At 40.2% G+C, this 17,500-nt stretch overlaps 1 protein-coding gene across 1 annotated transcript; it reads right to left on the bottom strand.

Annotated features, from left to right (window-relative positions):
• Positions 1 to 2,983: 2,983 nt before the first annotated feature.
• Positions 2,984 to 17,406, bottom strand: LOC137999662 (ruvB-like 1). Its single transcript, XM_068845507.1, has 15 exons — positions 17,173 to 17,406; positions 16,317 to 16,403; positions 15,544 to 15,676; positions 15,125 to 15,165; positions 14,643 to 14,685; positions 12,112 to 12,179; positions 11,492 to 11,581; positions 10,598 to 10,747; positions 10,024 to 10,087; positions 9,753 to 9,778; positions 9,560 to 9,625; positions 8,409 to 8,515; positions 7,006 to 7,197; positions 3,633 to 3,682; positions 2,984 to 3,557 (listed from the first exon to the last, which is right to left on the bottom strand). Exons 1-15 carry the CDS (start codon positions 17,311 to 17,313, stop codon positions 3,448 to 3,450), a joined length of 1,368 nt encoding a protein of 455 aa, XP_068701608.1. The 5' UTR covers positions 17,314 to 17,406; the 3' UTR covers positions 2,984 to 3,447.
• Positions 17,407 to 17,500: the final 94 nt, after the last annotated feature.

The following is a 17,500-nucleotide window of genomic DNA, read 5'->3' as shown; positions in this document are numbered from 1 at the left end:
AAAAGGCTCTTTTATGCAAAGTGACATGGATTTTTCCCCGAATTTTAGCGTTCAATCGACAGAACAAGAAACGACGTTTGGTTTCGAAACTGTAAGCTCAAGAAGTTTGAGTTGCGAAAAAAGCTTGGGATTTCACCGGAAACAACATTAAATATTTACATTTGCAAGTTTTGGGACCCTGCTGTGATGGGGGATGCGACGTTCCCATGACGAGGAAGAGAATCACACATACTTCATGGTGTGGCGATTCATTTTGAAACTTTGCCTGGTGGAAAGGAGCCCATGTTTAACCTTGGAAAGAATGCAGTTCATGAGGTAATATATAAATTTAGCCAAGCCTAAAAGCGGATCTCCCGTGTTATTTATGGGGAGTCGGGTCGCTTAGCGGTTCTCACCTCTGCGACCCGGGTTCAACCCCAGCCTCGATGTCGTATGTGGGCAGTCGATCTCGATCTGACTCCGAGGGTTTTCTCCGGATACTCCGGTTTTCCTTCCTCATTAAAATCGACTCCCAGGGATAACCTCTGGTATCTCTCCCTTTTATTGTATCAAAATGAATAAAGTTTCTTTTTCTTTCTTCTTTCTTTGTCCTTACAATAAGTCAGCCTTAGAGAAACTATGCCAGCAATAAACGTTGACAATTCACGTGGATTTTCTGTCATTTTTTGATAAAACTTTTGTTTTACGTTCCAAACTTGATTTCCTGGGGCCTTTTAGTCTCAAAAGTTCCCGAAGGTTTTCGGACCCAAAAAGCAATTCGGAAAACTAAGATATATTTATTTTGAAGAATTGATCTTTGAACATATTTTCAACACCAGAGAAAACAAAACAATTTTAAAGTTGCATGACTTGAAACGTTTTCCTTTTGAAGATACAGCGTTTTATATTCCCTGAAATACGCCCGAATAGTTTCAGGATCTTTGAAAAACGACCCCCAGGACCTAGTTTCTCGAAAGGCCCTAAATTTCGAGATCACAATTTCCTCTGTGTCTTTAAAAGATGTTAAAAGCCCAGCTTGTTGTTCGAGCGGATCGGATGACAATTTCGCAAATGGCTTTTCGAGCCGCTAAAGTTTTCGAGACTTTTTGAGAAACAGGGGCTTGTTTCTCGAAAGTCCCGAAAAGCCCTTTGTGAAACTGCCAACCGCTCGTTTTGGAAAGTCAATCTTTTAACATGTTTTAAAGGTAATAAAAAGAAATATGACTGTGACGTTTGGTGACTCTTTTCCGTTTTTGAGATACAAAGGAAATTGTGACACCCGAAAATGGCCCGTAAAGTTTCGGGACTTCCGAGAAACGGCCCCCAGGCCCCTGACCGCTGTGATCCGTTCGCTGGTGTATCCAGCTCTACCAACCCACCCTCCCCTCTCCAATCCCGCTCCTTGTTCCTGGATTAGCTTGTGCTTCATCCCTGAAGCATAAGCAGTGCACACCAGGAGTAACATAAACATAAGCCCAAGGAGTTAACTGTTTTTGGTGCCAGAGTGCTTTAGCATGGCGTTTAAGGCAACCGGCAAACGGCAAACGCGAGGCACAAATGTGCACTTTGCCAGGGATCAGAGACTTGTTGGATTTCAGCTCATCTACGGATATTAAAACCCTTTGACTCCCAGGATTGATCGGTACGTACATTTTCCTCACAATTTCAATGAAATATCAGTCAGACAGGTATTGAGAATGAAGAATATCATCAGCTTAAGAGGTGCGGTCTTGATATAACACCAAATTTTCATGACTACCCAACAAAGAAATCCAAAGCACCAGTTGGGAGAATTAACGTTTCGATCGTTGGAATGAAAGGGTTAATTAAGCAACTTCTCAAAAAAGAGAGAAATATTAAAACAAGTAGCAACCAACTTGTTTCACGTAAACGCGATGTTAAATCTCTCCGATGTCAAAACTTTTCTTCGTTCTTTGAGTTTAAACCTTACTGGGCTTAAGGATGTCACTTTTCTCATGCTTCAGTGACAAGTCTGAACAACGCTGTGCGTGTGTTTAAGATCATGCCCATGCTTGAACCAACCTTAACTCCCGCCGGCGACCTCGTTTTGTTACGTACTCCGAACAGCTCAAGCTAACACAGAAATTGTCTTTCGGCAAATTCCAGGCTTACAACCGAGTGATCTGTACGGCAAAAATTACTAGTCTACCAATGAGAACACGTCACATAAGCCGTTGTGAAACGGTTTAATGCAGCTGTTACAAAAAGGCACTAGCCACAAAATACGCTCGTTTAAATATTATCATCTCAATTCAAAACCATATCTAGCTAAAAATACGATATAACTTTGGGGCCGATCACATGGCGAATTTCATTCCGCGCTATAACTGCGGCTTTGTGGACAAAAAATAAGACTACATTGGCACGGTTTTGGTTCGGGCTGAGATTCATCTAAGATGGGCCAAAGATGAAGTCGGGCTCGTGCAACGATTTTTTAGAATACATTTCGCGCATTAGCTGAGTTTCAGTCTGAAATGCACCGATCACATCTTCCCCCCCCCCCCCCCCCCTCCCCGGGCAAACCCCGAGCATTTAAACTGTCTTCTGTGCCCGGGGAGTGGGGAATTTGACCTTTGCCTGCGTGGGGTGGGGAAAATTGAACCGGATGACTCAGGTTTGAAATGATTTTCTTTTTCGGGCGACGAAGTCGCTAACAGCCATAAAACACGTGTTTGGACGAGATGGAAGAGATATAGCATTTGTGGTCTTCAAAAGTTGGGGACAGACAGACAAATCCGACGCCAGGATAGGGCATTTGAACACTATTTTGGCCCGAGGAGGCGGGAATTTGAACGACCCAATCTTCAAAAGTTCAAATGCCCGTGGATTGCCCGGAGGGGTGGAGGGGGGGGGGGGGATGTTGAAGTTTCGAGGTGATCGGTGCATAATCATGACGTGTTGTTGAGGTTTCTTGCAGGATGCGAGAAACTCAAGCAACAATGTTTCTGAAAACATTACGACTGAAACAACTTCACTATCATAAAGCAAATTTTCATTAAAGAAAAAACGGAATAATCTTCCTGTAACACTTTTCTTGCTTGCCGGGCCTTAAGGCGTCCGTAAACGAGGAAACAGTTTTGCGGAAGCAAATGTTTCCCTATTTGCGGCCCCAGAAAACATTTGTTGCGGAAGCAAAAGTGTCTCTGAATTTGCTTAGAAACATTTTGCTTCCTCAGTAAATGTTTCCTCGTTTGCGCACCGTAAACGCGATGATGCAGGAAACATTTTCCTCGTTTTCCGGCGCCTTTAGAGTTTCCATCTCAAGTAATGGAGGTGACAAATAATTTACTCCCGCGCTTGGAAAGAAACGAGGGCGCACCTTTGCACGTGCAGCACGAGCGACCAAGCGCACGCGCGCACGCGTTTTGATATGAAAGCGTGTCTGGTAGATAAAATTATGGGGTGACGGAGAATGTTGGAACTGCAGAGAGTAAGCAGAAGGGCATGTCATTTCATGTACTTGTCATCTTGCTCAGCCAGAAGCTTTGCCGACGACTTGGCATCGAAAAATAGCTCGTTTATTTCTTCAACGTCTTGTCTGTTGATACTGTCGCGGCCTGTACAGAACAAGAGAACAAACTGCTAAGTTCGAGAAAATCACACACACGAACTAGATGCAATTGTGTACTCACCATTAATGCGAGCGAGGAGATTAGATGGGGTCAACAACTGAACCGCATATCTGAAGAACGCAAAAACAATCATAGTATCAACTGATCAAGTAGCAAATAAATATGGGTTATTGACCAAGCGTGAGGTCAAGATGGCTGGATATTGGCCAAGTTCTTTTTTTGCGTGTTTATGGACCGAGACGAGGCCAATATCCAGCCATCTTGAAAGAACAAGCTTGGTCAATAAGGGATTTATTACATGACTTAAAACACCCAAAAATGATCTTTGATCTTGCGGGACCAAGCCAGAAATCCTGAGCGGGCAGTATCGCTCCATCTTGCCCGCTCGGGTAGCCAATCACAGCGTGCGGTTTGGTTCATCTTGCCCGCTCACGGCTAAGCCTAATCATAATCATAAGCACGAAAATAACGCTGTTATGTCGCTTATGTCTTAGTGGGAACGTCCAGAAACATAATCATAGGCGCCCTTATGATCAACATAATCATAATCATAAGAAAATGATCGACCATTTTCTTATGATTATGATTATGGCTTTGACTATGACTATGTCGCTTTTCTTTGCAGTGGGAACGCGAAAATCATAACGACATAACGAGAAACATAATGACGCAACGGGGTCATTGTGTTTTGGCCAATTAAAGTCTAGGACCATTACTTTCGGGTCGGTTCATTTTCAAGATGGCGGCCAGCGTCGAGGAAAAGCTTGCGAGTGCAGTTGAACCTTCCTGTATTGTACCCACTAGAACATAAGAAGCTTATGTTTATGTTTACGATTATGATCATGCTTATGATCCTTATGTCGCCAGTGGGTACAAAGCTTTATTGGAACACACCCAGAACGACATAACAGCTATCCAGATTGACGAGGGTGTTATAGACCACTTTCATAAATGGCGACCAACTTTACATTCTTTTGTATTTATGTTAATTAGACCTACTGCCCTCGTTTAAAAACAAATATTCTTTTGAAATTTGCTCGTCGTAGCGAGGTTAGTAGGGCTTATTAGCATTAAAACAAAAGAATAATTTCTTTGGCCGCCATTATGAAAGAGGTCTATTCGACACCACAAGGAAGTCGAATTCAGCAATTATTCTATATGCATTCAAAATATATTCAGAGCTTCTAAAACAAGCATTCTAATTTTGTAAAATTTGCAGAACAAGCAAATGTTAAAATGCGGTTATATTATCCCGTTCTGGGCTGCCTTAGAAGTTGATGGCAGCATAGTTAATATAGGGGTATGGTTATGAAACCCAACAAATTTCTTTGTTGTAGGTTTTTGTTCTCTTTTTTGGCCTTGACCGTGCACAAAACACAATAGTTGTTTACTCCGTACTGAGGAACTAACCAATAGAAACCTGTTGGTTACGTAATTCATGCATAGTGTATGAGCGCAAAACAAAAGATTGTGCACGGTCGTAGACTTTCCAACCTAAATCTTGGCATCTTTGTTTGCTCCTTTGATTTTTGCCGAGCTTCAAAACCAGTCCCCTCTATTAACTACATTGTATGATGGCAACAATGCACTGGCGTGATGTGACGTCATTCGTTAGAAGCCCATCACAAGGAGCGTACAACTTCATTGTATTTGTGCAATAGGCCACTTCGGAAAATACCATAATACTCTTTGTTTGTCCCCCACATTTTGCATAAGCATTGTTTTTGTTTTCTCTTGGGACCATTGTAAGTCCCAAGAGAAAATGGAAACAATGCTTATGCAAAATGTGGGGGGACAAACAAAGAGTATTATGGTATTTTTCGAAGTGGCCTATGGCGTTTTTCACACTGAGTTATTTTTAGATTGATTTCCCCGCGAAACCAGACCTTTTCAGCTGATCATAAGTCTTGCATGAGAAATTATTACCCATGGGATTGAGCACGGTCACTTGTGCATGCCAAACTTACTTAAAGGGGAATTGTCACACTATTTTAGTCAAACATCAAAACACTAAAAGACGTCCTTGCCTCAATGAAAACCAAATACTAATGCTGTAGTTTTGTTGCCAATGACCATTGAAGTGCATTGAATCTATTATTTGTTATTTGTAGCCAAGGATGGAGAGGATGAAAATGGATTAAAACTTGAAAAAACTGGCCATTTTTTCAAGTTTGGAGACAGTGTCTTCAGAAAGACACCAAAAATTAAATACGCATAGCAATTTGTGCCATAAATATATTTCATATCTTGTCAGTGGGTTGTCACGAATGTTGTACGTGTGAGCTTAAGTACTACTTTGAATTTTTACCCAATTTGACCTAAAAACAGCAAATTTAGCGTGACAGTGACCCTTTAAGAACTCGTCTAAAAATAGCTTGATCTGTGAAAATGCCGTTACAAGGACCCAGCATATTGGAGTTGTATGCTCTATGGTTATGGTCTCCTGAATTCATCCATTATTTAGAGCAAGTTTCAATCGAGTGTCGGAAAACCAAAACCAAAGTAATTACTTTGGCCAATCAAAAAGGACGGAGACAATTCAGTAAACCAATCACAGCACAAAGTAATTACAAGTAGCCGACACAAAGCGCGGGAAAATGTGCACGCGCGAGCCACGATTGGTTCCGGTTTCACTTCTGATTGGTTGACAAAATGGCGCACGAACGTTCGAACCAATCACTGAGTGAAGTAATGCAAAACCAATGCAATTCGCTAATTACTTTCGACACTCAATTGAAAACCGCTCTAACAAATAACAAAAGTTTTATGAAGTACACAAAGAAGCGATGAGCGCGCGGAAGAAGTACTATACTTAAGAGACTGCTTCAGACAATTTCTTAAACGCTATCGCACTTCCTTGCGTACCTTACAACCGAACAAATCACGGTGAAGGGTTTTTCTATTTGTTTTCTGGTAAAAGCGTAGTTTTCTGTCCCTAAGTAACGTAACTTAACCAATCAGAGCCCTTTTAAAACTGAAACAACGTCATATTGTTTATTAAAAAGAGCACTTTCTATTAACAAGCAATAAACATCTTTGGCATTCCGTTTACGGGAAACGACAAATTATGTTATTGGCTGTTGTTTTGTCGGCAAGTTAGCTACAGGTATGACATTATTTTCATAAGAACGGCCAGCGGTTTAGTAAAGAAATTGAAGCTTGAGCGAGGCCTGTTCATAAAGTTCAGTTGGGCTTTTTTACACATGCAATTCTGTCGCAGCAACACTGATTTAAGTTTCGTGCAAGTTCAAAACCCTTGGTACACCGCGGGAGCAAATCGCGCTGAAATCGCAGCAGGTTCACATGCTAGATTTCTAATTAGGCCTTCAACGCGACAAAAATTGCGTCGAATTGCTGCCACGCAAATTACACGTGTGAGCGGGCCTTTACTCTTTTGTCAGATAAAATCAAGTATTCTTCTGCCACTCCATACCTTAGCGTGGTTTTTGTGCCGATTTCTCCAAGTAGATTCAGCGACTCGTCATCCGTTTGGATGTTTTCGGTCTGCGCACGAATGCGAATAATCTGGACCATTTCATCTTGCGAGTAGGGTAGTGTGCGAATGATCATAAGTCGGTCTAACAAATCCAGAGGGATTCCGTGGGGGGCATTTATTTCAGTACCTCTGAGAAGTCAAAAAGACAGTTTCTACATTTAAGGGTCAATTAACCTCTACTAAAGTCAGAGGGAAGAATCCTCTACGTTTCATAGACCGATTGCATAAATGGCGGCCAAAAACGTATTCTTTTGTTTATGTGCTAATTAGACTCACTAGCCTCGTTTGCATGGACAAAATACAATAGAAATGTAGTTCGAGAGCGAGGCTAGTGAGTCTAATTAGCACATAAACAAAAGAATACGTTTTTGGCCGCCATTTATGCAATTGGTCTATGGAGATGGCGTATTCTCGTCTCCAAGCAATGGGTATAATGACCAAAAACAGCTCTGCACCGACCGCACGTGCGTTTCACATGATTTTGGTACATTCCCTTCTCGCCCTCCTAAAAACAACGACATGAAATGGCCAAATTTGGGCCGTGTTATGCAGAGAACAGGAGCAAACGACGATTATTTTTCACTTTGCTCAATCACAGTTGGCATATATAAAGCCTGTAGAATTTACATGGTCAATTCGCCCTAAAACCCATTCGCCTAACGGCGATTCGCCTGGACCAAAGATTATTCGCCCAATGGTAGTTGGCGGAAAAACCAGCTACTTAAAGCCAATTTGTAAGTTGCCGATCACCCAACAGTTTCACTCCATGAGAAAATCGTTCTTGTGGATCTAATTGCCACCGGGTGAATCACCCGCTAGTCCCGGCCAATCGCCATTTCTGGGTGAATCAACCAGAATTCTAGGGCAAATCATCCGAATGCTCTCGTTTCCATCGACGTCGTCGTTGCAAAATACGCAAAGGTGTCCATTTTTTAAACCAACATGCAACCACTATTGTTTCCGAGTTTTAAGATTGCGCAAAAGGGTCGGAAGTCTGCATGATGCGAGAGCTTATTCCTCCCCAAGTGACCCACAGTTAAATGCGCTACATTTACGTTCGAATGATCCGCCAATTCACCAGTTCTTAGTCACACTTTGCTTTGTAAATAAACAACTCATTTCAACTCCACAAGAACCTTCAGAATCCACCTGAACAAACAGCTGTAGAGCGCTATGGTCAAGAATAAGACAGTACAGTCACTGCATCGACCACAGATAAGCTCTTCCACTGCGCGAATTCCACCGTCAAACTAGATAGACGGATGACAGCAATTTGCGCACAGCCCACAAATTTTCTTAACGTTTTCAACACGAATCTGCTGCGAATGTACTGTACCCACCTTATAGTACAATTTCCTCGGTTTGTGGCAAATATAACAATGGGAGAGATGGTGGACTCCAGAGCACGGTGGAGGTAGGTGAAGCACTCGATGTCTAACATATGAACCTAAAAATGAAACAATATTCAAGACTATCAAAGCCCGTATATTAACGAACTGCCAGACTAGTGGGCTAAAGTGTTGAAAGTACTTGCCCTCGACTCAAGTGTACGTTCTGGTTTCGAATTCCGGATTTGACGTCAGGGGCCCGTTTCTCGAAGTTTTGACCAATGACACGTGACACGTTCTCCTCCAATCAGAAAACGTATTTGAGTTGGGGGGTATAGCAATCCGTCTTGTTATACCTCCCAACTCAAATACGTTTTCTGATTGGAAGAGAACGTGTCACGTGTCATTGGTCAAAACTTCATGACGCCCTTGGGCGAACAAAACTTCACGACGCCCTAGGGCAACAACAACTTGAACTTTCGACTCACACGTGATCAGGTCGTGCACCTTTGAAACGGCGGCAAATCTGTACGCCAGCCGACGTCAAGCAAATAATTTTTATCTGTGTATTGTTCTATTTTGAGTTGGGAGGTATAACAAAACACTTAATGACTGGCCCCTCGGGAAATAGTGAGTTTTGTTTCCCCTCGACCTCAATGTTTCCCTCGGCTTTGCCTCGGGGAACATTGAGGGTCTCGGGGAAACAAAACTCACTGTTTCCCTTGGGGCCAGTCATTAAGTGCTTATTGTTCACCTTGCACAATAGGGGCAAACTGTCCCGCAACTGGATGGGTACGAACGGTTTTAAGGTCAAACTGGAAATGAATGGTTCATTACTATAATTATGCTCATGTTGTCGTCAAAACCTAACATTTGGTGCTTTCACGTTGTTGTTTTGTGGAGCACGGCAAAGAAATGCACGCAAATTCAAATTCGTGCTGCACGTGCAGCACGAGTATTTTTGCTTTTGTAGCCGTAGTCGTTTTCTCTGCTTAAATTCCCTATTAAGAAAGGGAGGCGGCAAAGAGAGCCGGCATGAGACAAAAAGGCTAGCGCACTTGTGTTTCGCAATTTAAGCTTGACGACGATACCATCATTGTCATCACCATTATCAAGAAACAGTGAAAACGAATGAAAAGTTGTTCTTTCATAAAATGCATTACCTCATCAACAAACAAGACCCCAGGAACAAGCTCAGCTACTCCTTGATCAATATACTTGTTTACCACCTGCAGGAAACAAGGTTCATACGGGTTGTATCATCCGTGTAACTTACTTCATAACATTGTGCAATCATTGTTGATAATCAAGTTATCGAATGAGAACAGAAGCTGCAAAGTTAACTGCTTTTCCTACCTTGTTTATCTCCTTTCTTAACTTATCTGTGAAAACAATCATATTTATTAATATTAATTAATTATATTATCATATTATAAATCATATATTATCCATCAATAATTATTATTATATATTAATTATTATTAATTAAGAATAATTAATAATGAAATACTATTCCTCATTATAATATTATTGTTCGTCTTCCATGAAACTTGAGTGAGGCATACTTTACCTAACCCCTAAATAGAGTTGCTTCTTAAAAATCTTTCCTTAAATTAAAGCACCTTACCTGTAATTTCAGTCTTTTTTGGCTTCATTAACTGTCCCATCATAGACAGAATGTCCTGACCACCCTAAGAAACAAATAAACAAAATCCTTACAAATTCAGCCACAAGCACATGCTCTCACTTTCCTTGCAAGGTTTCTAAGAAGAGCATTATACCAGGACTAGTGCCTGTTAACTAGTCTTGTCCAGAAAGGCAGGATAATAATAACAACAGTACTTACTATTCACCGAAATGGAGGTGGCTAGTGGTGGATGCGAAGCAGCAAGATAAATATCCACCACTAGGCACCGACACTGAGAGGAATAGTTGTTTTAGTATAATTATACTAAAACAATGACATAATATAGCACAAAAAGGTGATTTTAATTACAATGTTCTTGGGTGCAAATCCCACGCAAGTTGCTCAGAGGTGAATAGCTTTACTATTTGCAGCATAAGGATATCTCCAGTTTTTATTTTGAAAGAAAAAAATGAATGAAAAATTAAAAATCCACAGTGCACTTGTTGCCTTTATTTCTTAGCAGTGGGACAAAATGGAGATTTCCATTCATGATCAGCAACTTTCCTTATCTTACCTGCGGCCTTGCATTTGCAACATCAAGATCATGCAGTGTAACGTCTTGCACTATTTCCTTTTTCTTGTGCACATCACCTTTTGGAAGAGGAACATATTCCTCAGCCTCCAGATCAAACTCTGTGGCAAATGTGTCTGAACGGCCTTGGCGCTGAATGAGGAAAATGAAACTTTCATTTACAGTACAAGAGCTCAGCAATAATTACTTACTCTCCCCACAGTCCTTATTCTGGATATTGATCCACTATGGCCTTAGAAAAGGTTGCCGACCTGTTCCACAAATGGGATCTGCCCCTGCTTAGAGTTAGGTTATTTATTAATTGGCAGCTCATGGACTAATATGGACTAGCGGTTTACAGCTAGGCTAGACCGCGGGACCACAGAGGGAAGTGGAACTGTTTTGCTTTGGTTGCTTTTTTGCTGCTTCAGATGACATGGCAACCCATGATGAACCGTTTTTTTGTCTTGGCCAGATTTTTTAGCCCTCCAACTTTAAAAAATAATGGTCAGCACAGTTCCTTCACACTACACCAGTGGGATCAACATACCCTACTTCTTGCGAACTCTCTTCCTTAATTAAGTCAAACTGACTTTGGGAACAGTGGGCAAAGAATTTGGTACAGTTTGAACAATGATAAATTAAGCGAAGTAGGGCCCAAATGTATTGACCTCATCCAAGACAAGAAAGTTCAACAATTTGCAGTTGTGAAAGCAATGGTGATACCAACTCCCCAGTCCAAGGTATTTTGTAAATCAAGCCCTTGAGAATTGACTAGGGTAAGACTTAATCCAATCACCTCCTGCTCAGTACACTGTCACTTATATTCCTTTGGTCAAACACAAGGCACCTTATCTTGTTGGTCTCATAAGAAACGGTACAGAAAGTGAACCATACCTTTACCGCTCCACTATTTGCCTCTATGTAAATCACATCCCCAACTTCTACTTTCTCCTTTTGGAGGCTTTCATAGATAGATGGATCCAGCTAAGGAAAGAAAACAACAAGAAAAAGATGAAAAGACTTAGTGTATTTTATATTGGTTGTAGAACCGAACATGAATTGGAACAGCAAAGTACCTGTACATAGTATTAGGGGTGCAGGGATGGTGCAGTGGTGAGAGCATTCGCCTCCCAGCAATGTGGCCCAGGTTCGATTCCCAGACTCAGCGTCATCATGTGGGTTTGACTTTGTTGGTTCTGTATTCTGCACAGAGACATTTACCCCTGGGTACTCCAGTTTTCCCCTCCCCTCTCCTCAAAAGCCGACATTTGATTTGATTTGCGTTGATTTGTTAATTTCAATTCACAGTGTCTCCAGTTAGTGTTCCAGCACAAGAAGATTAGACACTTTAATAAAGTTCCTTTCCTTTCCTTTCCTTTCCTTTTCCTTTGCACCTCTGGCATGATTAGGAGGCAGTGCAAACCAGTGGTTAGGGCGTTCATTGGCCATGAAAAGAGAAAACAGAGGTCAATTAAGTACCTACGTATGTTTGTTGGCCCCAAAGTAGCTTTTACCTTAAGTTGTTTTGTTCCTTTTGCTGTTTTGAGACCAATCACCACATGACTCACAGTTTTACCATAACCTGAAAAATCATCACTGAAATTAGAGTCATTATTGTCATATTAGAAGGCCATTGTCACCATTTGGCAGAGGCAGGCGTAGCTGAGTTGGGTTGGTTGTGCACGGCTTTTGGAGCGAGAGGTCCCCGGTTCGAACCTTGGTGACTTCAATGTCTGTTTTGACTTTCCTCTGATCTGTGTAGCTATTTTATATAGCTTTAAATATTCTTAAAACGGAGCACTGACAGAGGGAAGGGAGTAAAGGGCAGACCATCGGCTTCCACTGATACCAGTTTTGTGACTGAAGGAGCTACCAAAATAAAATAAAGCGTCTTTAACTTATCTTTACTGTGAATTTCCTTAAGCACCAAATGAGTGAAGTGCTGATCATTAACTACAGCTCTAAGAGTGAAATAAGTATGTGTAATCAAATGGCGACGAGTGAAATTAGGAAATAATTTCACGCGCATTTTGTCAAAATTCTGATAATTTCCCGAGCCTTTAGGCTTGGGAAATTATCAGAATTTTGACAAAACGCAAGTGAAATTATTTCCTAATTTCACGAGAAAACCATTTGATTACCTTTTAATGTCGTGGGTGACAAATTACGCTCACAACCGTAATTGTAAAATCGCTCGAGTACTTTATCCAACTGCTCGAGAAGAATCATCTCCAGGTTTTTCTCAAGGCTATTTTCGTCACACTACTTCTCAAAAACTCTCACCCAATTAATTGTTAACGTATTTAAATTTTCTGCCGCTTCTTTTAATTTCGTAACTTCTTCAATGGTCACTGTCTTAAATCTAGATGCCATCTTGGCAAGAGATGTTACCATGGCAATTTTGTAATTTCACATGTGAAATTATAAATTAACGCTGAAATTTCGCGCCTAAATTAAGGAGTAATTTGTCACCCATGATATTAACTAAATAAATACCAGGTACAGTAAGTAAGCTTAAGAGACCATTTCCTACAGCACGACCTACTTGACTTTATGATGTCTTTTTCATGTGGCTGAATTAAATTTAAGCAGAGTTACAATTGAAACATTGCAGATTAGTCGTGTTACATTCTAGGGCTGCGGGGTAATGCTGCTACACTGTGCAGGAGCATACTGTATTATGTTCATGGTCAGCATAGTAGATCTGTTGAAGTTCAATTTTGACTTCTGGTTTAAATTTTTTTTTTCACCAGTTCAAAATTTTTGATCCAGTACAAAATTTTTGAACCAGTTGAGAATTTTTAAAACCAGTCCAGAATTTGTGAACAAGTCCAGAATTTTTGAACCAGTCCATTTTTTTTCAAACCAGTTTAATTTTTTTTTTGTAACACCAACCATTTCAACATAGTTGGATATCTTTCTGTAATTAAGTGGAACTCTTTAGGGAGTATATATAAAATAAAGTAGAGAAATCATAAGATTATAATGGTAGGTTGTTGTCTCTGGTGCTATCAAAGACCAACAAATGCTCAGCTTTTTGATTTGGCTTAAAGACTTATCTTCAATGGTTTGCTTTCATGTAAGGTTACTGGGACACTGCGCAAAGTTTAGGAATTAGGGTTCCTCTTTCAATTTAGTGATTAGGGTAATATGCACTGTCTTATTTGAAACAGTAAAATTCCAGGAGGTGTATAGCAACTGCAGACTCTCGATCTACAAATAGCGCTGATAAACAGTATTTATGTCCAAGCACCCATTTGATTAGTGCTCATAAACAGTACATGTATTTAAGTCTAAGCACCCATTTTAAAACGGTTAGCTTTCAATAACTGTCAGTCTGGATTAGTCTGCAGTCGGCAAGTGTCAGACACTGCACTCTAGGCAAGGGATTGGCACACATTGTAGTAATTGGAGTAACTTATAATCTGAAGTGTTTAGTCTACAACAACCATTGTTTTGGTCATTGGGTTACGAATATTGGTTCATGGTTATTAGAAGTAATTAGCGTTCTTTCACATGTAGGGTAAAGGAGTTACCAATAGTGTAGTGCTGTATCCGTGGGAAAGTGAAATAAAGAAAAGAGTTTATCAGGTGAGCTGATATGGTAAATTGACCACTGTAAAGAAATATGAAAGCTGATGTTTTGAGCATTAGTCCCTCCTCAGAGGTAAACCCTGTTCTGTCTTTCACATACATGTAGTAGGACATGCTCATCAAGCCAATGAGTTTGCCAATCATCTGGATTACAGTGTATCTAGAGAGATGTGGTATAAATGTACACTATACACCTCATTAACCCATTATGGTCACAGCACCTTGTTTCTTCCATTTCAAGTGTAAAAAGACTAGTCTAAGAGTGGCAGAATACCTGGCCCCTAACTTAAAGCACTTTCCTCAAAATTAATTAATTAATTAATTAATAATTATTAAATTAAATCTTGCTACAAGGTCCCTTTGATGCTCAGAGCATGAACGAACCGCCTCAAAACAACCTTCAACCGAATGAAATTATTCTTAGTAACAACCCTGAATCCTGAAATCCTACCTCCCATTGGATTCTCTGTTTCACATGGTGTCAGCTCTGTTACCTATTGGAAATGTCCAAGTGAATGATAAAAATATTGTTGAAAAAAGTATTTTAACTATTGAGCCAGCCGCCATTGGGAGATAAAGCTGACTCTGCTAAGACAGATTAACAGTCATCTACAGGTGTCATTCTTAATAGAGAATAGGGGACAAAGCTTTTTAGTGGACCTAGATGTTGTTAATCATTTCACTCCTTAATCAACTACCATTAATGAGTACAGTTGTGTAAAATCCTCAGTGGCTAGAGAGAATAACAATCCCATCTGTAAGTGTCACTCCTTGGAGGGACTGGGTTAAAGTACACCTAACTGGTTCCTGTCCATCATTTTATTATTAGTGTTAACCTCTTGACCAAATTTTTGTCATGTGATTGTGAAATCACAGCAAATTAATGGAATGGTTTAAAAGTGCCATTCAAAGAATGGCAGAAAAAGCTTTTACCTCTCCTTCATAGACTTCCTTTGTTTCCTTGATTCGCAACCCTAGGACAAATTTAAGGATACAAAAAATAAGGCCAGACACTTCCATGTACATGTAAGTCTTTCTTCAGATAAACTTTGCAAAAAGAGCTCTAACACTTTTGATAAATACATTGTACATTACATACGGTAAATGAATTCAATTTCCACTGAATTGTATTTTTTTAATAAGTGCCCAAGATTTGAGCACTTGAAAATTGAAGACTAGTGACTGACTGCAAGGACAAAAATTAAACTGTTGATAGAAACTTCAACTCTGCATTTTTATTAGATGTAGCCTCCACTGCAGGCCTTCTTGTGACTCATCACACAATCTTTTGTCCTCAATTACATTCTCCACTCTTCACACAGTTTGTTGCTTGCTTAAATGTATATTCTTACCAATTGCTCGTCTGAAATTCTCCATCAACACTTCAGTTTTCTTGATTTCTGATGAGTACACCTCGCTGCCAACCATTGGACAGAAAGGAACCTTAGGTCCCAGGTCTTGAGCAACAGCAAGAGCCAAGGCAGTCTACAATATGAAATGAAAGTAAAGTCACAGAAAAAGTGTCAAAATGAAAGAGCATTTTAAATTATAAACGGCACAATGATGTTTCCAAAGGATCTTAATATCAGCAGGCAAGTAAGAAATTTAAAGAAACAGAATTCCAAACAATGTCGCGCCCTGTCTTCAGGGGAATGTTTCCATATTTTAGATCACGCCTCTACGACTTTTCAACTCAAGATAAAAGAAGCTTTTCATATTCAAAGAGAACAACCTTCTCTTAATCAACAACTGCATCACGTAAATCTAAAACTATCCTTTTAATTCACATTGTCACGTTTTATGTACATTCCGTTGTTACTAGCATAATTAGCACCTTTTCCGACTTATAAATTCAACTTAACGCTTTGCACATTAATCAACTGAAGATGACAGAAGTTTCTGTCGAAACATGTCTTGTAATTTCAAAAGTTCTGTCGTTTTCTTCTACTTTCAAACCGCACAATGCAGAAGAAATGATTAATAACATTTTTTACACATTTCTCACATAGTATTTACAGAGTGATTGAGCAATATTAAAACAATTTTAAGATTTCAGACGAGCTGTGCATGAAGTCACCATGACGTCAAATTACACAACTTGGTATAAACGGTTGAATCCCTATACCTTTCCAGTTCCTGGAGGACCAGCCAGAAGTATTGCTCTCCCAGCCATCTTTTTAGACTTGATCAACTCCACAACCACTCCTGCTGCCTGATATAAAGAGGGGTTAGAGCGTATCCTTAATTCCACTATTTAATCAGTTAGGTTTGTCAAAGGGTATACTATAGGTGGTTTAATTTGAAAAGAAGGTGAATAAGGCAGATATAATATCTGCTAAACAACAACACAGTAGCACAAACAACTATGGGCACTTTCCATTTGACAGAACTACACGGCCAGACCGGGCATTTGGAAGGACTAACTCTACAACACCTTCAAATTAACACACTTCGAGGATGATATATGCTCCTCAGGAAGAACTTATATAAGGGGATTATCATTCAAGTGTTCCTTCAACTAATTGCATTTTATTTGCAAACTGACGGGTCTGGCCGGCCAGTTCTGACAAAAGGAAAAAGCCCTAAGACATAAAAGTAGGAAACGAATTTTTCTAGTTGCCTACCTATAGCCAGCTACTTTGGAGCAACTACAGAATTCATTAGGCCACACAAGGCCAGCACATGCAAATTAGTTGGAAGCTTTTGAAGAACGTAACACGTAACAATCATTTTACACCCCCCAAAAAAATTTAAACCATAACATATATGGCACTCCACAGGACCTCTTTCCCAGCAAATTCCTAAGTAATCCGTTTCCCGCGAATTTCAGGTTATACCATACAGAGGTTTCTGTAAAGCGGTGGAAAACGGCCTTCTCAACTATTTGCAATACCTAATAGTGTATCATTTCAGTCAATATTAAAGATTTTGTCAAGATCTGGCACTGTCCCTGATTATGCGATAAATCCTAACCTACAAACCTCTCGAGATGTTTCCTGACCCACGAGGCCGGAGCCCATGGCAAGAGCTTCGCCATTTTCATCCAAACCAAGCCCTTTAATGTGGCTATGGGCGGCAATCCTCTGTGTTTTTGTAGTACTTTTCACTTCTTCAATCTTCATTTCTTTCTAATTCCAGGTTACAAACGAGATTATCGATTGGGAAAATGCCACAGTTTGTCCTGAATGATTCCTGACAACTAAACGTTTAAATAAATCTGGCAAGGTTACTAAGAATGATAAGAGCTTGGTTACATTGCGTCACAGGAACCCCAGTCAAATTTCGTTATTTCTCAAAATTAGACCTTAT

The sequence above is a fragment of the Montipora foliosa genome, chromosome 4 (assembly GCF_036669935.1).
Source record: "Montipora foliosa isolate CH-2021 chromosome 4, ASM3666993v2, whole genome shotgun sequence".
Taxonomy (NCBI): domain Eukaryota; kingdom Metazoa; phylum Cnidaria; class Anthozoa; order Scleractinia; family Acroporidae; genus Montipora; species Montipora foliosa.
Note: the sequence above shows the minus strand (reverse complement) of the source record. Positions and strands in the feature narration are given on the sequence as shown.

Coding starts and splice junctions, on each gene's coding strand:
- LOC137999662 (XM_068845507.1), bottom strand. CDS start 17,313: ATGAAGATTGAAGAAGTGAAAAGTACTACAAAAACACAGAGGATTGCC. Junction 10,748..11,491: donor CAAATAGTGGAGCGGTAAAG/GTATGGTTCACT, acceptor TTCCTCATTCAG/CGCCAAGGCCGTTCAGACAC. Junction 8,516..9,559: donor GGGTCTTGTTTGTTGATGAG/GTAATGCATTTT, acceptor TTTCATTTTTAG/GTTCATATGTTAGACATCGA.